The following is a 26455-nucleotide window of genomic DNA, read 5'->3' as shown; positions in this document are numbered from 1 at the left end:
CATCCAAAACAAGTGATTGAGTGACCAAGTTTACAGGAAACAATGTCAAGAAAACAATGTTGTAAAAACAATATTTATAAGTAATTTAATTCATAAAAATCATACTCTACCATAAAAACACAATTCAAAATCTCATTCGAAAGTAATATTTTTTTGGTATTATTATTTAATTTATAAGTTTAAAATCTTCCCCTCCACTCGTGCGGCGCCATGGCTTAGTTGGTTAAAGCGCCTGTCTAGTAAACAGGAGATCCCCGGTTCGACTCCGGGTGGTGCCTTTTTTTTGTTATCGAAAATTTGTTTATAAACCGGCCTTGTAACATAACATAAGTTTTAAATAATTGCGTATTGGGTGCTTTTAGGTAACTTCTTCTCCCCTTTTTCACTATCATTTGATTAAAGTAAAAATTAATCAGAGCATTGTACATACCGAAATAGACGTTTAAAAAATGTACTGCTTTTAACAGAAACTCACAGTCCAAATTTTATTAATTAGCAAACAGGTTTTTCCAGACCATCCAGTTTTCCTCCGTCGGAAAAAAATCAAACACTTCCGTTCTTTGGCTGTGCTTTGTGGTAATGGGTTGATGTGGCTGGCCCCAAAATTATTATTATTATTATTATTAAACATACCACTTCTAAAATACAATTATTTTCCAAAAGTCAAAAATGTGTTCATTTGAAAATAATTTGAAACAAAACATGGAGACAACACTAACTTTCTTGACTAGCAAACTGAGTGTACATATTTACACTTTTAATACAAAAGAACTGTATTCATTTAGGAGAATTATAACAAATATCATTAATTTTCTTCAAAGCAATACTTAAACTTGTTTATTTCTCTCTCAGATACAAACCCCCAAAGTGCCCAGTTGATAAAGCTGTTTTGGATATTTATCTACACCATCAGAAAACAAATGTTTAATACCCTAAGGGAATGCATCATATACAAGTCTACTACAAACCGAACCTTGTATTACAGTATTTACAGACGAGGAAATATTTAAATAATTTCAAAGACTGGAATTACACAGAAGTCATTGCCTCTGTTGCCCCGATCTTGGCCTTGGTGCCCTCCAAAGCTCATGTTTCCGATCATTTTTTTTTCTCAGCAGGACTCGAAATGCACATCAGTGTAAGGGTCAAAACTACATTAATCTGACATCCATTAAAACTTGAAGAGGCACTTTGTTTTAGGTGTTGTGAAATCTTAGGCCGTGTCCGAAACGGCGACTTCGGCTACAGCTACGGCTAGATCGCGCGCGTCTGCCTATTCTTCAACACTGGTAGACGCGCTGATCTAGACGTAGCTGTAGCCGAAGTCGTCGTTTCGGACACGGCCTTACCCTCCCAAAAATGTAGCCCTCCCATTGAAATAATTATGCTAATGACATACACGCATGCACACAGACACTACTGGTTTGCACTTGCTATAGATACGCCACTAAGGAGATGCATCACACCACCATTAGCCCCATACAAAAGTCACAATCTTCATTTTGCCAACCGGTAGTGTTAGTGCGCACAAGTGATGTTCAATCTACATATTTCATAAGGATGGTCAATGGGAGACTTTCTGGGACGATAGAGGGCAGCAGACTTACCGGGTAAATCCATTGTTCTCAGAATTATGCGCATGTTTAGAACTACGTAAACAATGGAAATTTACCCGGTATGTCTGCTGCCACCTAGCGTTGGAAAGTCTCCTATTTAGAAAGGATCCTTTAAATTGACGCATCTTAGTTCAATAACATCAAGTCTTATGGGCTAGTCTAGGCTTAGGCCGTGTCCAAAAGGGCGGTCACAGGTATGGCTAGATTTCAGCGTCCTCATGCATTGAAGTAAAGAACACCCTTAGCAACAGTCGTAGTCGTAGCCGTAAAATAAGATATAGCTTTATCTAGGCAGGCAGCCTCTTGATCAAATTCCGAACTCTCGAGATGGGGTAAGTTCAACATCAAGTCTGGACACCTAGAGTCGAAAGTTGTTTGCAAAATGGCGGATACAGCTACAGCTAGATGTGTCATCATGCGTATAGGGCGTCCTTAGCAACACCCTTAACAACAGCCGTAGCCAGAGCTGTAGCCACAAATTCAGATACAGCCTGATCCAGGCAGCGATTTGATCAATCTTCAAACTCTCTACATGGGATAGTTTAACATCACATCCTGTCGAGCCAACTCCAACAACATAGGATCGTCAAAGAACTTGTTGATGCTGACGTCCTCACTCAATCCCTTCAGAAAAAAAGAGAAGCAGAAATATTTTGAAAATTTATAGAGGGTGAATAAAAAAAAAAAATCCATAGGCCCATTCACAAGTTTTGTTAGCCCATTATGAATAATATCCCCAAAGAGTTGTGGTAGCTTTAGAAAGTGTGATGTACAAAAAAAAGGTTATTTAGTCAACGGAAAGTTTTTAGAACCAGTAGAACATAGCTGGTTAATCTAAGTTAAAACTTCAAAAGAGAATTCACTTTTACAATATGACAAATGGCCTTATTTTAAGAAATACAAACATTTAGACTAAACCTGAATATGTCCTCCCACATGCGATCACCTGGCCACTGTATAAAGGCTTGGCGGCTACCAGTGGGATTTTGATCTAGCACACATCAATTAAAATCCATTAGACAAGCATGGATTAAAGCTTGCAATGGTTACCGCTATAAGTGTGCATTTGGTACTTGACAACGAAACATATTTTCTAGTTATTGATGCAAAAAATAGTTAATGGCCCGACGTTTCGACCCTAGCAGATTCTTCTAAGATTGTATCTCAATTACAAATGCAAAGATTGAAATCCTACTTAATATTAATCCTTCAGACATTCTATTCTCCCTGCTCCACCCACACCCTATCAACTTACCTTCCTTCGTCGTGTCTTAATCATGAATTCTCTAGCAAGGTGCATGGCAGGTTGTGGTTCTAGAGGTCGAATGATAATACTCTTATCTAGGGGATCACCAGGTACGATCTAACAAAATAAGAAATAATTGAAGAGTATGATAAAAAAACTGGCATAAACATTAAGCCGAAAAAAAAAAGCACTGTATATATCACGTTCACAGCATCAGAACCCAGTTTCATAAAGCCTGTAAGCTCAAAAAATTTGCTAAATACAGAACAGTATTGCTTAGCAGGAACAGGTTACCAGCCAAGTTACTTCGAGTTTGCTCTTTAGCGGCTGGTGCCCCACTCAATTTTTTGCCAGGCAAAGAAAATTGTATTCTGCTTAAAGGGGTTTTAACAGTAATTAAACCGGTTGAAAATACCATGAGGATTTGTAGTAGCTTCATTTACCATCTTCTGGCCAGTACTGAGTAAACTTAAGTCAAACACTTTCAAATTAATGAAGACGAACAAACAAGACTAAATAAACCTGAATATGTCCTCCCACATGCGATCACCTGGCCACTGTACAAAGGCTCGGCGGCTACCAGTGGGATTTTAGTCTAGCACACATCAATTAAGATCCATCAGACAAGCATGGATTAAAGCTTGCAATGGGAACCGCTATAAGTGTGCATTAATGGAAAATAGTTATAATGTTATATGTTTTTTGTTTGACAAACAGGAATAAAATCTGACCAAATGTATAACAACAATACGATACACATGAACTACTTTAAAAGTCTGAAGTTTGAGTCACTAGGGGGGGGGGGGGGGGAAGTAGGTTTTCTCCCGCTTTAACAGTTTCTGCTAATCAAAATTTTACAGGAGAAAGGTCATTTTGACTGGTAACCATATTTTGGTAAGCAAGATTTTGTTGTGCTTCTCTACTTTTTTTAAAGCAGCATTGCTTAAAAAGAATTTTGATCAGCAAAAAAAAAGCAGCATACGCATAATTTTGTAAGCATAATTTTGTTGCGCTTGAACTACTATTTGTGCTCAAGCAGCTCCATGAAAGTGGGCCCTGATAACGAGAAAAAATCTGAACTCAGACAAAAGTCTGCAATTCTTGTCCAAGAGATCCTTACCTGCCAGTGATGGAAGACGGAGAGACAGAACGCCTGCCCCTGAGTGTGAGTTCTCAGATCCGTCTCGAATCCAAACGAGTCGATCGCTGGAATGAAGGCCTTGATTGTATACAACGGTGACCCTGGAACAGGTGCATCCTGGGTAACGTGACCTCTGTCAAATAAAATGTAGCAGCATGGTGAGAAATCATCAAGTAAGATAGCTTACATTTTACACAAAACACAATGTCCACAGATTTACATTAAATTTACACCGTTTGAAGATAATGATAGTAGAAAGCGGACCTTAAAATATAAGTTGCTGAGGTGCTGTAGTTTTTGAGAAATGAGTAAAACAATGTCATGAAAATACGTTTTTACATGCTTAAATAATTTTCGTCTTATGATCACTGAGACGAAAAATGTTTTCATTACATTGTTTTACTCGCATCTCAAAAACTACCGCACCTCAGCAAGTAATATTTCCAGGGAAGCTTTCTACTATCATTATCTTCAAACTGTGTAAGTTAAGTGTAAATCTGTAGACAGTGTTTTTTTTGTCCTACAAAAAGTACATAGACCCTTTAACCGTATAGACCCTTAAACCGTAAACATATATTCGAGGCAAAATAGTACAATAATTTTTGACTGTAGTCCACCTACTTATCAAAAAGAAGCGTGATATAAATAAAGAGATTTTTTTTGGAAATATTTAAACTAAAGCTGAATATGTCCTCCCACGTGCGATCTCCTGGCCACTGTATAAAGGCTCGGCGGCTACCAGTGGGATTTTGCAATGGTTACCGCTATAAGTGTGCATTCATGGAAATATACGTTGCATTTTGCTATTTCACAAACAAGAGTCAAATCCTACCAAGCTAACAGCTGATTTCACAATGGCTAGAATATGTATTGTCGTCTAGTTACTGAATCACAATTTTTTGATTTGTGCGATTCATAATCCTAAAAGATGAAGCAATCAGGCCTGATACTTCAAGGAGGCAACGGAGGCGATTGCCTCCGTTGCCCCTTATCATTGCCTTGGTGCCCTCGAAATGCTCCAGTAGAAATTTACAATTTCCTCATAGGGTGCCTTTTACCAAAGAGAAAATGCCTTGGGGCCCCTGCCCTTTCAAAATCTAAGCATACAGCCCTGAGCAATGTTGTATGAGAGAGATTGGCTGTTGCCATCTTAGTGTTTATATCCCCTTGTGGGACTTTGCCAAGTTCCCTTGCAAGGGGATTTAATTTAACAACCAAAAAAACCCAAAACCACAGCAGCTGAACAAATCACCTGTGGAGTTGACCTAGAGTCAATAAATAAAAATACATCGTTGGAGACAATTTTTTAATAAGAAAAGAGGTGAAAAGCATTTAAAGCACAATTATTACCTTCTCCTTGCCAGTACTGTGTAAACTGCAGATACACAATCAGCCGGTGCTTGAACTTCAACAAAACAATAGGGCTCCATTAGGCGAGGAGTGGCCTAAAAGATATGAATATTCATCCATCATTAATATTCATGAACCAGACATGATTTGAAAGAACACTATGAATACAATTGAGGTGAGATACATTGATAATCGTGTAATCATATGCACCTTGTCATTTCTTTCAAATTTATGAATATTCATTGTCAGTTATACTATATGACCAATGATCTTTTTGCAAGGAATATAAATATGAATATTCATCAAGCATTATTATTCAAGAACCAGACATGATTGAACATAAGGTAATAGTGATAATCCTTTAATCATATGCACCTTGTAATAACTATCAAGTTAATGAATATTCATTATCAGCTTTACTTTATGACCAATGACATTACTTTAAGGAATATGAATATGCCAAACTATAAGCCTCCAAATGTCCTCCCACATGCGACCACCTGGCCACTGTATAAAGGCTCGGCGGCTACCAGTGGGATTTTGATCTAGCACACATCAATTAAAATCCATTAAACAAGCATGGATTAAAGCTTGCAATGGTTACCGCTATAAGTGTGCATTCATGGAGAAAAGTTATACATTGCATTTCCCAAACGGGAACAAATCAGACCTTAAGATCAAATATAACGGCACAACGACATATATTAACTATTCACATTATGCAAAGCTTCAATCATGATCATGTTTGGAAAAGCGCAATATCAGTACCTTTTATTATTATTTATTTATTACTCAAACATGACAAACATTAACTACTGTAGAGGTCTAATGTTTGACTGAATTGTTTAAATTGTGCAATTTCATGGAACTTCCTACCACAGCATTCTTTGCAGCACATCGTTTAAATTTGGTGTTAAGCTTCATCATAGACATAAAGTTGGGCCCAGGTTTGCTTTTGAAAGATGGTGCTTTGGATTTTTTTAAATATTTTATTTTAGAGTGGATTGATTGCTCAGTAGGTAGAGCACCAGGGCCCAATTTCATAGAGCTGCTAAGCACAAAAATTTTGCTTAGCATGAAATTTCTTCCTTGATAAAAACAGGATTACCAACAAGCAATATGCAACAAATGGAAAATTGGTTGGTAATCCTGTTTTAATCAAGGAAGAAATTTCATTCTAAGCAAATTTTTGTGCTTAGCAGCTCTATGAAATTGGGCCCAGCATGTTTCCTGGAGGCCGCATGTTCAAGTCCCCCTCTAGTAAATTGTCATTTGACTAAATCTTAGGTGTTTAACCATTTAGCTTACCATGAGGAATGCAGAGTATGCGACTCGTCTTGCTGTAGGAATGATTTGACCTCCACCACGATGGATCGGCTCCCCGGCAATCACAGCATCCAGAATCTTAAACTTCACGTTACGAATTGCTGATAGGAATAACAAATAACAATATTAGCTTCAGGGATTGAACTTTACACTTGACCGTTGGGCAGAGATCTTAACTTTTGGCCAGTAAACTCACGACTTTCATGAGACCAAAAGTATTTTAAGCATTTACAAACGTATTTTCATTACATTGTTTTACTCATTTCTCCAAAACTACAGAACCTCAGTAAGTAATATTTGAAGGGAAGCTTTCCACTATCATTATCTTCAAACCCTGTAAGTTTAATGTCAATCTATGGACATTTGGAAAAGGTACCCGAATCCTTTAATTGGATATTTTTGACTTACGTTCATCACACAGTGGGCCCTCTCTTGATCCCCACTGGAATCCTTGCACAATGCTGTCCTTGACTGAGTTCAGTAATGCCTTGTCAACCTGAAATACAATCCATCAAAATTGTTAATTTTAATTACATATCCCACTGCACAATTAATGGCAATAACAGGATAATAATACATTACAATAATAATTAGTTCTTGTATAGCGCATTTTACAATAATCGTATCAATGGCTTTTACATTGATGAATAGGAAACAAGAAGAATTGTTTAAAAGTTTTAAGAAAACCCCAATGGGGGAAACCCAGGAAGGAGCTGAAAACCCAATCAACGTGAAAGGCTCCGGTCTGAGGTGGGATTCGAACCGGGGTCCACAGAGGTGAAGGCAGGGAACAATCCACAAGAGGAATACGAACAGACAGGACTAAACCTGAATATGTCCTCCCACATGCGATCACCTGGCCACTGTAAAAAGGCTCGGCGGCTACCAGTGGGATTTTGATCTAGCACACATCAATTAAAATCCATCAGACAAGCATGGATTAAAGCTTGAATGGGAACCGCTATAAGTGTGCATTCATGGAAAATAGTAAATATAATGGCACTACGATATTCACAATCTACTTCAAACCATTGGACCCTTTCGGTAAACAGTATTGTCCAAGGCCCACACTTTGTGTACCACAACTTCTATATCAAATAACAAACCTGTGAAAATTTAGTCTCAATCGGTCATCAGAGTCGGGAGAAAACAACGGAAAAACCCACCATTGCTTCCGCGCGTTTTGCCGTGTCGTGACATGTGTTTAAAATAAATCCGTAATTCTCGTTAACGAGAATTTATATTGTTTTGCTGTTTTCTCAAAAAGTAAAGCATTTCATGGAATAATATTTCCAGAGAAGTCTTTCACCATTGCCTTCTGTAAACCCTGTAAGTTATTTGTAAATCTGTGAACTTTTTTTCTGTACCGAAAGGGTCCAATGGCTTTAATAGAGGTCAGAAGTTTGATCCCAGTTTTTTGGGGGTTTTTTGTGTAATATTTTGTAATGTCTGCTTTGACTTTAATTTTGTTGTTTCACAAAAGGACAACAATCAGACCTTAAGCTCAAATTTAGAAGCACTATGATATACACAAACTACTTTAGAGTTTTTTTAAAGTTTTTTTAAAACAATTTTAGTGATAGATTTCAAGACACTAAATTTTCTTCTGACTCCCACAAGGGATTAAGCCAAACTTTTCACAGGTTTTTTATATCATGTATATGGTTGAAAAAAACCTGTGAAAAGTTTGGCTTAATCCCTTGTGGGAGTCAGAAGAAAATTTAGTGTCTTGAAATCTATCACTAAAATTGTTTTTAAAAAACTTTTAAAAAACTCTAAAGTAGTTAAAGCTCAAATATAATGACCCTACAGACCCAACAGATCTACTTTACAGGTCTTAGGAGAAACGACCTCAATAAACTGTCGAAGGTTTGTTTAATACCTCAGATGGGAGCGTATCATCTACCAGAATATTGGGGCCGGTTGCATCAGGACCAAACGCCCAAATAGAACGAGCAGCCAATAAATCCCAGTCATACTTGGTCTGGAAAAACTCTCCCAAACGTTTCCTAGAGGAATGGAAAAAAAAATTAAAAAGTGAAAAATAGACTAAACCTTTTTAGGAAATAGAATTAGCTGTTGCAAACTGCTTACCAACAAAAGATCTATGGTAAAAATGCAAACAATAGTTAATGGCCTGACATATCAACCCTAGCAACCCTTGAGTTTTTCTCAAAGACTTGATTTTTTGGGGGTAAAAAAAAAAAAAAAGACTTTGTTAACTTCAAGAAACAGGTATTTTGCCAATATAATAATTTGCAAGATTTGTCAGTGTATTATTTTGCTTTGTTACATAAACTGTTCAAGTCAAAAAGGTACAAGCCTGTTTGAGGTATGGCGGACACAATGCTACAACACTGTAAAGTTGTGGTAAATTTGTGCGTATTGACCATAGAAATACAACGTATGTTATTCAGTGAAGTGCGCATTTTAGGCGACGCAGCGTTTACACGTAAACCTAATGACCACCAACATGGTGAGTGTGGCATCAGTCGTGGCGTGTGACGCGCGCGTATCACGTCCGCCACACCTCAAAAAGGCTTATTGCATTCTGCCTTAACAACAAGGCACCCAGTGGATGATACCGATGCCTACGTTCTTCCGGACTGTGAAGGAGGTAACCCTCTTTCAGCCTCTTGAGTAGGTGGCTCCTAGTGGATGATACCCATGCCTACATTCTTACAGACTGTGAAGGGGGCAACCCTGTATCAGCCCCAGGAGTAGGTGGCTCCTAGTGGATGATACCCATGCCTACATTCTTACAGACTGTGAAGGGGGTAACCCTGTTTCAGCCCCAGGAGTAGTGGCTCCTAGTGGATGTTACCCATACCTACATTCTTACAGACTGTGAAGGGGGTAACCCTGTTTCAGCCCCAGGAGTAGTGGCTCCTAGTGGATGTTACCCATGCCTACATCCTTTAGGGACTGTGAAGGGGGTAACCCTGTTTCAGCCCCAGGAGTAGGTGGCTCCTAGTGGATGATACCCATGCCTACATTCTTACAGACTGTGAAGGGGATAATCCTGTGTCAGCCCCAGGAGTAGGTGGCTCCTAGTGGATGTTACCCATGCCTACATCCTTTAGGGACTGTGAAGGGGGTAACCCTGTTTCAGCCCAAGGAGTAGGTGGCTCCTAGTGGATGTTACCCATGCCTACATCCTTTAGGGACTGTGAAGGGGGGTAACCGTGTGTCAGCCCCAGGAGTAGGTGGCTCCCAATGGATGATACCAAAGCGTACATCCTTACGGACTGTGAAGGAGGTAACCCTCTTTCAGCCCCTTGAGTAGGTGGCTCCCAGTGGATGATACCCATGCCTACATTCTTACAGACTGTGAAGGGGGTAACCGTGTGTCAGCCCCAGGAGTAGGTGGCTCCTAGTGGATGATACCCATGCCTACATTCTTATAGACTGTGAAGGAGGTAACCCTGTTTCAGCCTCTTGAGTAGGTGGCAATGTGCCCTTGGTGGCAGTTGATATGGGTCGATAGTGGAAAATAGTTAAGGATAGTTGAAATTAGTTACTGTTAGCCCACACCTTGAATTGGCTGTCTCACCTTATGTTATGCGATCTCACAGAAAGAAAACAAATTATACTTTGTTAAAAAAACAAAACAAGAATATTCTAAGTTACCTGTTCCAGTTGATTTGTACCACTTCATTTTCGATGTCTTCAGCTAGGCCCTTCTCAAGAGGCTCAGCGATCATTGTCAGTTTGTTCCTGAAAAGAATATAACGAGCAATCTGATTGGTCAACAAATCATTCCAATTGGTCAACAAATCAATCTGATCGGTCAAAAAACAAAACTGATTGGTGAAAAAAACAATCTGATTGGTCAACAAATCAATTTGATTTGCCAATACAAAATAACATTTCATGTTGGTGGACAAGCAAGTTTGAAAAAGAAAGTTTCCTTTCTGTACATTGTTACTCCAAAATTGTAATCTTTTAACACTTCATAATAATATGCATGAGTTACACTCATCTAAAATTAATAATCATATGTCCTCCCACATGCGATCACCTGGCCACTGTATAAAGGCTCGGCGGCTACCAGTGGGATTTTGATCTAGCACACATTAATTAAGATCCATTTAACAAGCATGGATTAAAGCTTGCAATGGTACCGCTATAAGTGTGCATTTTCCTAGTTTACAAAATAAAATCTTGCAGAAGTTCAAAAGATATTTCACTATGCCAAGGAATTCGGAGCTGTGTATTTTGAGAGTTGTGTATTTTGAGCTGCGACAGGAGCAATGCGAAGCGCCCTCATGGTTATATTTTAAAGGCAACTGATTACAGACTACTATTCACTTTTTGTTTGGTGTCTCAGCAAAACATTTCAGAGATGATGTCTCGACCACCGTCTCGCAGAAAGCAACGACTGGATCAGCAACTTTGATATCTGGATAGAAAACAAAATACAATAATAAATGAAAGACACAAATACTGAAAAGTGTTCAGTAATATGAATATCAGGCATGGTATTTGGTCCTCGGAACAATTTAAAGAAACACGTTGCCTTGGATCGGACGAGTTGGTCTATGAAAAGCATTTGTAACCGTTTTTTATAAAATGCATATGGTTGGAAAGATGTTTTAAAAGTAGAATACAATGATCCACACAAGTTTGCCTCGAAATTGCGTGGTTTTCCTTTTACTGTGCGAACTAACACGGTCGACCATTTATGGGAGCCAAAAATTTGACTCCTATAAATGGCCGACCGTGTTAGTCGACGAGGTAAAAGGAAAACCGTGCAATTTCGAGGCATGTTTGTGTGGATCATTGTATTCTACTTTTACAATATCTTTCTACCCATATGCATTTTATAACAAACGGTTACAAACGCTTTTCAAAGACCAACTCGACTGATCCAAGGCAACCTGTTCCTTTAAGAAAATCTTATTGAGTACAAGGGTTGACCTACATGAACATAAGCTGTAGGCTTAGGCTTTATTAGACTTGGCAAACTATTTAATAACTATTGGTCTGATTTTTTCAAGGAAAAAAAAAAAAAATCAGAGTAAAGAAGGAACACTATCAAGCCTGCATTATAAAGATCTGAGTTTAAAAATAAAATGTCCTCCCACATGCGATCACCTGGCCACTGTATAAAAGCTCGGCGACTACCAGTGGGATTTTGATCTAGCACACATCAATTAAGATCCATTATACAAGCATGGAGAGCTTGCAATGGTACCGCTATAAGTGTGCATTCTCTAACTTGGCACCAAAATACATTTTGTAGATATTTATGAACAGAAAGGAATGGCCCAACATTTTGACCCTAGCAGAGTCTTAGTCGGAGGCTAAATGACAACTAAACACAACACAGTAGGAAGAAAATAGTGCCTGTTATTCTGGTTATATACCTACCTATTTCTGAGTACATTTTCCTGAGGTCATGCATGACACAGTCTAGGTACAACTCGCCCGTTCCGAGAACCACATGCTCACCAGACTCTTCTACCTAATGGAACAAGGAAAATAAAAACAAAATCACGACACTGGCATCAAGACATTCATCAAGTTGTGTTACCTGGATCTCACTATTAAAAAGCACAAATTAAGACGCTGTCACTTAGTAAAACATTTACTTCTGATCTTGCAAGTCCAAAACTCAAAGTTTGAAAACAGTGCACAAATTTCAGATTTTGTTTCTCCTTTTTTTTTCGATTTTTGGGGTTGAACAAAGAATTGACTAGAGTGGGATTCGAACCAACGACCTCCGGATTAACGTTCCGGCGCTCTACCAACTGAGCTATCTAGCCCTGTATTGGCGGTGTCCCTATAGGGCTAGATAGCTCAGTTGGTAGAGCGCCGGCACGTTAATCCGGAGGTCGTTGGTTCGAATCCCACTCTAGTCAATTCTTTGTTCAACCCCAAAAATCATTTACAAATTTACCCAGTCAGTTTCCCTTGTGGTTTATATTGATATCCTTTTTTTTTCATAACTCCAATGCCCCACTGACCTTAAACTTTCACAGGTTTGTTATTTCATGTGTATGTTGGATCACATCAAGTGTGGATACTGGTTTTTGACAATTACCAATGTGACACATGTATTTTTAAGGGTTTTGATACCTTTTGTAGATCAAGTTTTTGGCCATGACATGAATCCCTACTCACTGTGAATGAAGATGTATGTAATAAATTTACCTGTAGAAGTTTCAGCTTCATTAGTCGTCAAGTTTTTGAGAAAAAGGTGAAAATCACAGAGCATTGTTTTCAGGAGAGTCATGACAATGCATTGTACATGCTAAAATAATTTTCGTCTCACCGACACAAAAATTATTTTCATGAAATTGTTTTCGTGAAAATGAAAGTTGCCTTTCTCTACAGCGATATACCAAAAATGTAATCTTTGAACACTTCATATGCATGAACTACACTCGTCTGAAACGAATAATCATATGTCCTCCCACATGCGATCACCTGGCCACTGTATAAAGGCTCAGCGGCTACCAGTGGGATTTTGATCTAGCACACATCAATTAAAATACATCAGACAAGCATGGATTAAAGCTTGCAATGGGAACCGCTATAAGTGTGCATTTTCCTAGTTTACAAAATAATTGTTGTCTCACTGACACAAAAGTTATTTTGATGACATTGTTTTACTCATTTCTCCAGAACTACAACAGCTCAGCAAGTAATATTTTAAGGGAAGCTTTCTACCATCATTATCGATAAACCCTGTTAGTTCAATGTAAATATGTGGATGTTTGTGTTTTGTGTTGTACAGAAAGTATTCAAACCCTGTAAAAACAAAGTTGTCGACCTACCTTTGTAGTGATGAGAGGGTAACTCTTGTTAACCTTTCTCAGTCCGTCCAACATCTTAGGAAGCTCCGAGGGGTTGACCGGCTCTACGGCAATCTTGATTACTGAGCTGGTGTTGAACTTCAGAGGTCGGAAGATATAAACCTTGGAGAAAATTTCTTAACATTATTATCCCTTAATCTTGTATCCCTTTCTCTTGTTTTTGCATTTTGGTTCATCCTCAGTCAGTTGTATTAATGTTAAGATGTTTATAGGTTTATTTCTTGTGTTTGCTTTCTACATGTTATTTTGTACACATTTGTTATTTGGTGTTGTTATATATATTTTTGTACAATTTGTGTTGTTTTGGTCTAATAAATAATATTAATAATTTTAAGTTCCCTTGTGGTTTATAATATTTGATATAAATAACTGTCAGGAAATAAGGTATGGACAGAAAATGATGAACTATAGAATAGATGAACTATTTAATAAGTACCTCGTCTAAACCTCTGCTCTCTGTGATTGTTGCCGTCTTGACGATGGGTTCATCAACGCCTTCAATTAAAACCCAGTTTCCTGCTGGTACTCTGTTTACTTCAATCTTATATCTATGGCAACAAATATATTATACGTCAAAAATCAAAGTAATATGCCTGTGATTTTGTTTTCTTAACAGAACTCGGGAAAGTAATGAGTATACAGTGGTAACACACGTTGGTGTATGGGTAAAACCAAAATTAATATTATTTATCCCCGATGCAAATTTAACATCTATTAAAATTGCTCAACCAATCCATCTTCATATGTATATTAATGTGATAATTATTCATAACCACTACCGAATATTCATGATATGTCCTCCCACATGCGATCACCTGGCCACTGTATAAAGGCTCGGCGGCTACCAGTGGGATTTTGATCTAGCACACATCAATTAAGATCCATTAAACAAGCATGGAGAGCTTGCAATGGTTACCGCTATAAGTGTGCATTTTGTTTTTATAATAACAGTATTTATATAGCGCCTACACCTTCCGAAAAATGTCTCTAAGCGCTGAGAAGAACAAAAAGAAACTCATATACAATGAAATTGAAGAGAAATATTTTGAGAAGAGTCTTGAAATGTAAGATAGTTGTAGCTTGTTTGATGTGTAGAGGGAGATTGTTCCATATGAGGTCCAGCAAACTGAAACTTTGTTCACCCTATGTTTAGGTATACAAAATTTGGATAACAAGGGTGTCTTTATAGCGAGGTTTGCACCATGTATTGACTATCTCTAATGAGTTGGGGTGGTTCTGAAAAGAACCGTTGGTTTCAGCTCGACGTTTCGATCAGGAGGCTCTGAGGTGTCTTTGTATGACCAACGTTCCTTTCCGTCTCTCTTAAATCTTAATCTTCAAATTAACTCTTTATTTACTCACCATGCTTCTGATATACACAATTTTTAGACGAGACTAAACCGCAAGGTTTTTTTGTTTTGTTAATTTTCTAGTTTTCCCTTGTAATAACCATCTAATTCAGCGTACAGCTGCGATTTGGTCTATAAACAAAATATGAAATATGAAAAAATATATGCATATTTACTTACCTTGCTTCTGAGATCCACAGTCTTCCGACGAGACTTATCCTTGAGTCTTCCTCGTCCTCAATGGTGTAATTCTCACCAAGGATTCTCACTTCCTGGTTAGCGTTGATTGTTCCGCTCATTACCCGCCCAAAAGCATGGAAGCTTACTCCATCCTCTGTGCTGTACATCTTAGTTGTGTGGAGCATCAGTGGACCCTATGTTAACGAGAGATAAAAATTAATTCCTAAACATTGGCAAAGTGGCGTATCTAGATAGGTCATTTTAGCAAATAGCAATCCTAGTGATTCAACCATTATACCTATTAGTGTAATTACAAAACTATTGCATATAAGTTCTGAAAAGGTTAACAGTCATGAGTATATCAATTATTTGTAGACAATTGTTTTTGCAAAATGTATGATTTTTTTCAGTTAGGTTAGTTCTTAGTGAGATCGAAAAAATATATTAAATTTAAATATGAATAATTTATATATTCATGGTATGTCCTCCCACATGCGATCACCTGGCCACTGTATAAAGGCTCAGCGACTACCAGTGGGATTTTGATCTAGCACACATCAATTAAGATCCATTTAACAAGCATGGATTAAAGCTTGCAATGGTACCGCTATAAGTGTGCATTCATGAAAAATAGTCATAAGATGCAATAAAAAGGCACTTCATACACAATCTACTCTAGGTCAGAAGTTTCAAATCTATTCATGTACATCGGAATTTGATTAACGTTCATTTTAGTCTTTATAAATCAGACATGATTGTTGGTCCTTAGGAAAAAGTAGGAGTAAACAGTACACAATGTAAAAACATTTGTGAACAATAACATTTCTAATGGCGCACCTCAGGATCGCATTCCACCATGGTGTCAGCCAAGTCCGAGTCCATGGGTCCGGTGTAAAGATGCTCAATCTTCTTCTTTGCGATTGCAACTGGAGACGGGATGTGCTTAACGCACATATCAACCAACCCTGGAGACAAAATCACAAAAAAATCTCATAAGAACATAGTGCCTTCATGGTCTGACACTAATTTAAGCAGGCAGTGAGCAGACTGGTGCAAAGGGCCCCAACTCAGGGACACTGTTCCCGTGGCAGACCACAAAACACCTATAGCACATGTATGACACCTTTATGCTCGGCATTGATTGAATGAAGCTGATTTTTTTCGTGCCAAAATATCACAAATATCTTCTGATACATGTATGTCCTCCCACATGCGATCACCTGGCCACTGTATAAAGACTCGGCGGCTACCAGTGGGATTTTGATCTAGCACACATCAATTAAGATCCATTAAACAAGCATGGATTAAAGCTTGCAATGGTTACCGCTATAAGTGTGCATTCATGGAAAAATATTTATATTCAACTGAACTTTAGTTATAATCCAAGCTTAAAGACGGCTCTAGAATTGAGAAAGTATTTCTTCTGTTTACAAAATATTATCATTCTTTTTTTTGGCTCTCCAGTTTAATTGAAATTATTCTCACCTGTAAAATCGCCAAAGAATTTACTGCAGACGAGTTTGAGGAGCGGTCTAATGTTCATCTTCATCTCTTCCTTAGTGAGATGGATTCCCAGCTCATCCAGAACACCTGGTAATGTTGAATCTACATCTCCTACAACCTGTTATAAGAAATCAATTATAATATACAAGTTCTTCAGTTTTTCACTTCCAGCTCAACTTCAGTTGCCGACACATCTGACATTTTCCAAAAGGTATGTTTTAGGGTCCCCCCTTGATATCCGTTTTTTCTTGTTTATTTTATCACTTTGCATACATTATTCAATGGACACACATAACCATTGGCTAGTTTTGTCATAGGTACTGTTTGAAGCTTTGCATGGTGTGTATAAATAGGAAGAAACTACAACTAAATAGTAAACTTACTGGAACAACAATGTGTATATCTCTTCTGTGGGAGTGTTGGCTCTGAAAAGAGCTGGTGTGGTCTTGACGCTTTGAACAGTATACTCTGCTCATCCTTTTTCTCCTAAAGATGAGCAGAGTATACTGTTTGAAACGATGAGACCACACCGGCTCTTTTTAGAGCCAACACTCACACAAAAGAAATTTTCACACGGTTGCATCCGCAAGTTTACTTTTTAATTGTAGTTTCTTCCTAATTACATAACAGTTACCAGCCAGGCTCCTCATGAGTGTTGCTCATGCCTACACCCTTACTACAGACTGCTTAGAGGGTAACCCTAATTCAGCCCAAGGAGTAGATGGCAACATGATTTGTGTCGATTATCCAAATCAGTTAGGTGAAGCCCTCAATGGCTGACCGGTCTTTAGCTGTTGGTTATTTGCCAACATTCTTTGACCGTGGTGTTTAAACATAAGTTTAGACCTTGTTGTTTTATCTCTCACAGAGGCGAAGATGCATTCATCTGCTTTGAGTTGGGCATTCAGACTCTCTATGCCATGTTCACCGATGTTAGGCGATATCTCACAAACAAATTTTGGAGAAAAAAAATCGCAGACTTTACAACCCCACTTTTTATCCTCACATGCAAAATAACTCCAAAAAATTCCTAAAGCAACCACGGAAACAAAATAAGTAGCAATATTTGATTCTTGGTATGAATTCTGTCGTAAAAAAAAAAAAACCCAAAAACTTAAACTCGAACATTGTCAAGAACTTACCTGTGCAAAAAGTTTGTACATCGGTTCAAGTATGAACTCCACAAAACTACGCTGTGCAGTACTGACTGGAGACTTCTTGGTAAACTTCCGTCTACAAAATATGAAGAAAACATAACAGCAATTATTTAAATGAGAAACCAATACTTAAAGAGAATAAAATATTTAATGAAAATGTATACAGCTGGTAATCACTCTTGAAATTAAAGCCATTGGACACTTTCTGAAGAGAAAAAACAACTAAAAGTTCACAGATTTACAAATAACTTACAGGGTTTGCAGAAGGTAATGGTGAAAGACTTCTCTGGAAATATTATTCCATAAAATGCTTTACTTTTTGAGAAAACATTCAAACAATATCAATTCTCAATATCAAAAATTACGGATTTATTTTAAACATATGTCATGACACGGCAAAACGTGCGGAAACAAGGGTGGGTTTTCCCGTTATTTTCTTCCGACTCCGATGACCGATTGAGCCTAAATTTTCACAGGTTTGTTATTTTATATATAAGTTGTGATACACGAAGTGTGGGCCTTGGACAATAGTGTTTACCGAAAGTGTCCAATGGCTTTAATGGCAATAAAAACTTACAAGGTAAGAAGTGCAGCAGCTTTTGATATAGTATTATGCATTTTGAGAATCATTTCACTTTAAAGTAATGTGATTAATATAAAAAAGTTGTTATCCCCAAAGTTCAAATCTGAAAAGAGTTTCTCAGATTGTGTATTCCAAATAAAGATTATTCTTCCAGTGTGGACATATTTTCGCTCTGGATTTTTCGCCGATATCTTAAAAAACAAACCACCTTCTGAAGTGAAATCTTTAGAGGTTATTTTTCACTGTAAATATATCTACATTTGTTACGGATTAAAACAGTCAATCGCTTCAAAACAACAAAGGTATAATTTCTCTTTAATTAAATGAAAACACTTTTTTTTTTAGGGGGGGGGGGCGGGGGAGAGGAAGGGAGAGAGAACTAACGTCTTTGGGTTGAAGTAGATGTCTCCCCATAACCTCTTGGCAAACTCTTGATACTCAATCCCTCCGTAGGTATCTGCGTAGATCTTAGCGAATGATTGCAACGTGAAGCACACACTGTACTGTGAGCTGGCAAAACAGACGTTGCCTAGCAACGGTGACACCATCAAGGGTTCTGCCTCATCAGAGAACACACTGCAAAAGATGAGAAAGAGAAAATGAAGATTTTCTTGAGAACTAGAACAGATGCATAGGATTTGAAACTTCGCATGGTGGGAGTATAATCCAGGCATGCAACAAGAGGAAAATGTTCAAAGGCACAACGCAATAGCGGAGCGAGGCAGCCGAAATGCCACGGGACATGATACCCACAATGGTACCCTAGAGGTTTATTATGCTCTTAGGTGCATTGTTAGCATGTACTAGGCTTATTTTACATGATTGTAGTTGTACACTGTTGTTGCCAGGCATATATTAGGCTTAAAAAAAAAATCTGAAAAAAAAAAAAAAAAAAATCATTTTTTTAAAATTATGTTTTTTCGTGTATTTATTTTTTTTTTTCACGTAAAAAACCCCACAAAAAACAAGGAATTCCTCGGAAACGCGGAAGAGTTGCATGCCTGATAATCAGGTGAGGTTTGCAAATCACCATGTGTAAATCACTTTTGAGTTGTGTTCTGAAACAAACCAGTGGTTAAAAACTCAACATTTCGTTCAGTATGCTCTGATCATCTCCAATCTCCTGAAGACGACAACCACCAGTTCTTTCCAAAACCAACACTACTCAAAAGAGATTTACACATGGTGCTACTAAAAACATCACCAGTTTCTAGTAAAAAAGATCAAACCTGGAGTATGAGTAGAGGATGGAAGAGTTTTTATAATCTTTGCAGTCTGGTACCCTACTCACCTCAAAATCCCATTAATCTCCGTGATAATATTTCTCAATTTGTAATAGGCGTCCGCAGGTGGGAGTTTCAACTCCAGCACCAGTCTATCAACCTTATTGATGCAGATCGTGACAGCGAGCTGTTCCTGTATGGCGTGTTTGATGAGACGCTCCGTGTTCAGCATGACGCCCTCCGCAGCATCCACGAAGATCACTACACCGTCGCTGAGACGGAATGATGCTGTGACCTCATCAGAGAAATTTACATGACCTGAATGCAGAATATAAGAAACAAATTCTACTTAATTATTTGTTATAGATACTCATGACTAGAAAATAAACGCAACACTCTGATAAGAAGCTCTTCTAGTAGTCCCTTGATGTATGTTTTAAAAATAAGTTTACAGCAGAGGAAAGTTTGATGATTTTGTTAAAGTCAGTAGACACTATTGGTTATTGTCAAAGACTAGCCTTCCCAGTTAGTGTATCTCAACATATGCATACAATAACAAACTTGTGAAAATTTGAGCTCAATTGGTCGGAGTTGCGAGATAACTATGAAAGAAAAAAACACCCTTGTCATACGAAGTTGTGTGCTCTCAGATCAGTGTTGTCTCAGATGCTTGATTTCGAGACCTCAAATTCTAAACTTGAGGTCTCAAATTCGTGGAAAATGACTTCTTTCTCAAAAACTACGTCACTTCAGAGGGAGCCGTTTCTCACAATGTTTTATACTGTCAACCTCTCCCCATTACCTTTTAACAAGTGAGGTCTTATGGTGATAACTATTTTGAGTAATTACCAATAGTGTCCACTGCCTTTAATTAGCAAACAAATATTCGTGTTCTTCGGGTTAATATGTTCAGGACTCAAAACTTACACTGGACTGCAAGCCAGGGACCAGTGATTTTAGTTTATCTGTTTTAAACTATGTTCTTATTTAGATTCTAGTCTTGTAATGTAAACACAATTCTGGTCCAGTATAAATTCTAAGCTATTAAACTCTGTGGTCTTGAGGATTTTCCGCTCAAATTCAATATTCGGTTCGTAATTTTGAAAACATATTTTCAGTACAGGACTTCAACCAGGCTGATAGTGACTAAGCCGGAGTCAAAGCCTAAGCCATGGGTTCAAGCCTTTGTATAAAGAAGTCTTTGGTGCACTAGAAACTAGACAAGTAAAGTTGTAATGTGAGAAGTAAACCAAATATGATTGTCTTTGACTCACCGGGTGTGTCCATGATGTTCATGAGGTAGTGTTTGCCTTTACTGTCCGGCATTACTAACGTAACAGGCTGGGCCTTGATGCTTACACCCCTCTGTAAATAATGGAAGAGGCCAAAGTTAACAAGGGTCAATACAATTCATCATCTATATTTTTTTAATATTCCATATCAGTTATGAAATCAATACGTTGTTCATACGAGTCAGAAGGTATAAATGCTCTTACAATACTACTTAACGTTGCTTTATTTCCAATCTCATCTCAAAATTTTTAACCAGACGTTAGGGTATCATTAGTTTCCCCATGGTCTCAATGCAATAGCAACTTCAGGCAAACCCGTGGAAAACATCTTGAACAAAACTTACCTCTTGTTCTGTGAAGAGTGTATCTGTGTATCTGATCTGAAATTGGAACAAAATTTAAACAAGTTTATAACTATTTATAACTGACAGAAGTCAGAAGATCTGGGAAAAGTAAAAAAAAATAAAAAATTTGAAACGCAAAAAAAAAATATATATATTTTTTATTGCCTTCGCTGCCGCTTCCCAGGCTGTATCGTAAACTTGGGTGTGATTCCTGTCTACACGGCAGCTAAAAGTTGAGTTATAGGGAGACTGCCAACATAGGGCTGTAAAGTTAATCCAGAGGTCATACCCACTACAGTCAATTTTTCTTTGTTCAACCAAAACAATAAAACCAATATCAATAAATTACGGGAAAAAAATCAACTTACCCCTCCATCTTCTTTGGCTTGTAATTCTGGATGAGTTTGCTCCATTAAGCAATCAACAAATGACGTCTGAAAAAAACCCACAAAAACCAGGACGTTATTCCTATATTTTATAAAAAAAAAAAAGTATCAGGTTTATTTCCACAGTGGAATTACAGTTTAATTATAAAGGGTTCTCCCCACAGGTTGGACGTTTGTCAAATACGCATGATTCACAAACATTTTGGTTGATACGCAAACATTGTTTTATTACAAAAAAAAAATGCTTTAAAATTGATTAAAAACAGCAAGAGAAAACCATATATGAAATGCTCTAGATTGCACAGACAGGCTTTTAAAACCAAGATAAATACCCAATCGACAACATTCCAGACCTTCTAAGATGCTAATGAATAAAGGACGTGATATACAATATATTTGACTGTATTTAATAGATGATAAATTCAGCGTGTCTCAGCTAAATGAACAACAAAAGTGAGTCCAGAATGCCCCACAGTTCTAAAAAAAAAACTGTGGCAAACCCTGTCAATGTTACCTGCTGAGTATTTAAATAATTGTTACCTTGCCATTATGGAGATGACCAGCTAATGTGACGTTTCTAATGAGCTCTGCGTTGTCCATCATGTCTGCCAGGAATCTGAACATAAAAATAGTCACAATTTAAAAAGGTTCTGATTTATGGATGGGTTAAAAATACATCATTTGATTGGTGTAATCTTTTATGAAACTTCTAAGATGCAAAAGAAGGACAGATGTGAATTTTTAGACTGTATTAGATAGTTGTTAATTTTGCATCAGGGATAAAGAATACTATTTAGTTTTTGCCCCTACACCAATTTATATTAGGCACTGGTGTATTCAGTGCTTCAGTGGGAACATTTCTGCTGTAGACATCTGATATTATGAGTTATCACACAAGTGCGAGTGGATCACGGAAAAATATAGCACTTCTTCTACGTCCCATATCCAATGAGGCCAAAGCGCTCTACATTTTTTTCGTATTCCACGAGCGCGCGTGTTATAAAGAATTTATCTTCCAGTTTCACGTCAGCGCACAAAGTTTATAATGTAATTTCTGCACTGTCCGTATACGGAGCGTGACGCATTGACATTCACGATATGGACTAATAATAATAATAATAATTATAATAATAATAATAATAACGCTATTTATAAAGCGCCAAATTGCCAAAGGATACAAGGCGCTGACTGTGCAATAAATACAGAGAAAGTAGTACATAAGTTTTTATACCATTTCCAGTTCAAGCATCTGATTGGTGGATTAGTGCTTACTGGAAGATGAAGCATGGTAAAGGCTGTTGGTTCAATCCCACCAAAGTCATATACCTGAGAATGTATATTTTGAGTTATAATCAAATATGTCCAATGCCTTTAATACACATTGTATAAGGGTCAAAACAGGTAAAGAGTTTGCTTTTACTTACTCCATGTCGTAGGTTGTCACAGGTAATTCTTGTTCTGTCATTGTAAACTTCTTCTGTTTCACCGGTGCGATTATAGGATCTAAAGAAAAGAAAAAACTGTTTACTTTATTTTTCAAGACAAAAGACAAATATTCAGTGCTGTTGTCTTTTTGATAAAGTTAATTCTTCTTGCATAAATGCTTGTCCAGGCCTCCAACTGGAACCAGTGATGCACTCTTTGAGTTTGTTCTTTTCGTATGCATCTATGTAAGAAGCAATATTTGATTTAAGTTTTAAGTCAATACATCATTGCAATAAGGAGTTATGACCATTTAAGGTTTTCATTGTTTCAGCTCATTTAACTGGAACCAGTGATGCACTCTGTTGTCCTAACATAAGGGAAAAACACAATTGTATTCTTTATTTATCCAGACAAAGAACAAAATCTTAAGAGCTGTCCTTTTGAGAAAGTTACTAAATTCTTGCACATGCTTGTCCAGGCCTCAAAATAATCCAATGCAACCACAGCAAATGGCAGCAAACTCATGACTGGACAAGTGTGGCGGTCTCATGTTTTTGTTCAAATGTTGACTTTCAGTCTAATACAAATATTTCAATTCTGTTGAGTATTGAAGAATACTAACCCGTAGAATTGCACAGGTTGTGGGTTCGAATCCCACCCGAGTAATATTTTTTAACAGAACTAGTATTGGGCTAGTATTGAGTATACAGAGCTAACACACATCGGTGTATATGGGTAAGAACCAAAAATGAATAACTCTTAGTGCTTGTTCAAATTAAATTGGTTCAAATGTTAAACTTTGTAAGTACTTTTTCCTTCTCTCATTTCAATTCTGGTCTTGTTAAACAAATTCCGGTCCAGTAAACATTTTGAGCAACAAGCCCTGTGGCCGTGTGGATTTTCACCCCAACTTCAAGTCCTGCTATGCAGACACACCTACATAATAAAGATCACAATGTTTCTTCACTTTTGTCCTTTACCTGTGAGAGGTTGTGTGTCTTCTTCATGTACAATTGTCTCCACATCAGGACCGTAAACCTCCTCGGCCGTCGGGTAATATTTCTTATCTTCATGGAGAACGACAGCCTGTGAGATATCGCCCGATTCCATTGGCTCTTCATCATCGTCGTCGTCCTGTATTGTCAAAAACAAAAATCATTCATTAAAGTTAAAATGTACTGTTATCTTCGGTCATGGGTTACCAATACATGAGGTAGGCCTTGCTTTTTTAGTCTTTTGGGGAATGAGCACCAGTACCAATGCTTGGGTTTTGCCAGATTTTACCAGGTTTCCTCATGACTTTCACAGACTTACAACGGCAATTGATTGCTACAATTGAATTGGTACCAGACTGATTTACCCATCTCCAGAGGAAAGTGTTAAATTTAAGGTGAGCCCTCCCCCTGGACTGGTGTTCTTAAGTCCCACATGGGGTCGTTGGGGACTTACTCTACTCCTAGAACTTTGAGGTCCGTTCTGCTATCATCTCCACAAACCTCATAAGTCATCACTGACAAAGGATGTCAGACAACTCGTCCGTCAGACAACTCGAGTAGGAGACAACTTGACGGTTGAGACAGCTCGACCGATCTGACAACTCGACGGTTCAGACAACTCAAATTTGAGACAACTCGACGGATGGCCGAGACAAGTCAATGGTTGAACGGTCGAACTTTGTCAATGTTTACACGAATTTCATGTAAATTCTAACCCTAACCCTTACCCTAACCCTAACCCGCCACCCCCCTTCCCGGCCCTGTGCCGACTTGTCTTGGTTTTAAGTCAAGTTGTCTGACAGTTGAAAAAACGTCCGTTGAGTTGTCCGAACGATCGAGCTGTCTCAACCGTCGAGTGAGTTCGAACGGTTGAGTGGTCCGACGGACGAGTTGTCTGAACACCTGTCCTATTCAAAATCCTATTCAAAACTTGTTGCCCTTACTGTTATGCATCTTCAGTTCCTTTTTGAAAACGTTAAGGGCAAAAAGTTTTGAATGAATTTTGTACATAACAATCTATGTCTTATTCAGGTTCTTGGAGACGATAGCGGAAAGAACCTCATAGTTCTAGGACAAGGTAGGACTAAGAGTAGTCTTACCCCATCTAACTGAGGTTCTGGTCGTTCTTCCTCCGACTCTTCATCATCAGAGTCACTCTCAAGTTCCGGGCCGATGTAGTTGCCGAACTCATCATACAGATCGGCATCCATGGTGAAAATGCTGCAATTGAATTTAAAAATAACAAAGTTTAGTGTGTGTCACTGTCATAAGTTAGTAAAAAAAACTCAAATAAATTGTTTTGTATTTGACTTTGTAGAACAAGTAAAAAAAAAAAAAAAAGTTTTTAAATTTTTATTTTATAGACAAAGAATAAGATAATTTCAAGATCAATTTGAAAACCAACTCTCACATGTCTCACTCAAATCCAGGATAATTCCAACAGCCCCATACCTCTTCTCTGATTTTTTTCTGAAGAAATTTGGTGACAACCCCCTCCCCCCATATTCAGTTGTGCAGAGCACTCAAGTCATAAATTAGTTTAACTTTTAATGAAACGTATTGCATTTTTTTGTAGAATAAATAAAATTAAATTAAAACCAACCAATTCATTATTTATTTTAATTTTTAATTCTAATTTTCTATTTTTATTTTTAAAATATAGATAAAGATTTCAACTTTCAAGATCAACAATTTGATAACCACTGACGACTCTCTCACTCAAAAGAGTCCAAGGATAACTTTCCGTACGGCGCCACCCCTTTTTCACTCATCTTTACAAAAGGGGATATATCTCATTAAGAAACAGGTAAATTAGAATTAGATATTATAATTTATATTATTTCATATCGAATGAAAAAGTGGTGGCGCCATACGGAAACTTTTCCCGAGTCCAATCCAAGTCTCTAAAATTATACCTCTCTGAGTGACGTGCCCCAACTTCCAGTTGTGCAGCCCCGCAGCATATCCCCCCCCCCCCCCTTGCACATACCACCGGCAACGTTAGCCGAGCCTGTTGGTTTCTTTATCAAAATCAAATCTGATGACCATGATCAAAATGATGACGATGCAAATGCAACGAAGCAGGTTTCTTCACAGTGCAATTTTCACTATAACCAAATTCTAAGCAATGGCCCCTTGTAGGGTAAAAAATATCGCAAATCAAACCATAATATAACACAAATCAACCACTTACAAAGCACTTTATTGCAGCAATTTCCACAAAGATGACGCCAAACGATGCACACACGTTTTGCTCTTAACTGTTTGTGTGAAATGCGCCATGTGGCTGAACTCGTTCCACCCAAAGTACACAATTCCTGTTGATTGGTACAAGGAACTAGACTTCTAAATGCACTGGTATCCAAGACGTGTGGTATTACTTTGTGTACAGTTTGCACAGGGTACCCGTCAAACGCTAAAGACAAATTTGTCGATAGAGGGGGCTACAACCATTTATTGGTATCGTCTGCTTTTTTTTGGAGGAAAAAATTTAAAGAAAAGTATTGAAGACAATTCA

The 26455-nt window shown here is 37.8% G+C and overlaps 1 protein-coding gene and 2 non-coding genes across 3 annotated transcripts; 1 reads left to right on the top strand and 2 right to left on the bottom strand.

The window, feature by feature from the left end:
- Positions 1-204: 204 nt before the first annotated feature.
- Trnat-agu lies at positions 205-278 on the top strand. Its single transcript has one exon. It is a non-coding gene; the product is annotated as a tRNA-Thr (tRNA).
- A 1361-nt stretch (positions 279-1639) lies between these two features.
- Positions 1640-26213, bottom strand: LOC117300045 (116 kDa U5 small nuclear ribonucleoprotein component-like). The gene is made up of 26 exons (XM_033783714.1): positions 26132-26213; positions 25038-25158; positions 23923-24076; positions 22942-23020; positions 22058-22133; positions 21500-21565; positions 21132-21167; positions 20770-20860; positions 19564-19813; positions 18657-18848; positions 17675-17765; positions 16515-16650; positions 15867-15994; positions 15030-15223; positions 13937-14048; positions 13462-13602; positions 12053-12146; positions 10991-11081; positions 10310-10396; positions 8562-8688; positions 7088-7175; positions 6662-6780; positions 5354-5448; positions 3983-4136; positions 2872-2979; positions 1640-2240 (listed from the first exon to the last, which is right to left on the bottom strand). Exons 2-26 carry the CDS (start codon positions 25146-25148, stop codon positions 2145-2147), a joined length of 2916 nt encoding a protein of 971 aa, XP_033639605.1. The 5' UTR covers positions 25149-25158; positions 26132-26213; the 3' UTR covers positions 1640-2144.
- On the bottom strand, positions 12375-12447 carry Trnan-guu. Its single transcript has one exon. It is a non-coding gene; the product is annotated as a tRNA-Asn (tRNA).
- Positions 26214-26455: the final 242 nt, after the last annotated feature.

The sequence above is a fragment of the Asterias rubens genome, chromosome 15 (assembly GCF_902459465.1).
Source record: "Asterias rubens chromosome 15, eAstRub1.3, whole genome shotgun sequence".
In the NCBI taxonomy this organism is placed as follows: Eukaryota; Metazoa; Echinodermata; class Asteroidea; order Forcipulatida; family Asteriidae; genus Asterias; species Asterias rubens.
This window is presented reverse-complemented; position numbering and strand designations above follow the sequence as displayed.

Excerpts from the sequence above, each read along its gene's own strand:
- LOC117300045 (XM_033783714.1), bottom strand. The coding sequence starts at position 25,148 with ATGGATGCCGATCTGTATGATGAGTTCGGCAACTACATCGGCCCGGAA. Across the intron at positions 20,861-21,131 it reads CACTCTTCACAGAACAAGAG|AGGGGTGTAAGCATCAAGGC; the intron begins GTAAGTTTTGTT and ends CATTATTTACAG. Across the intron at positions 17,766-18,656 it reads ATCTACTTCAACCCAAAGAC|ACGGAAGTTTACCAAGAAGT; the intron begins GTTAGTTCTCTC and ends CATATTTTGTAG.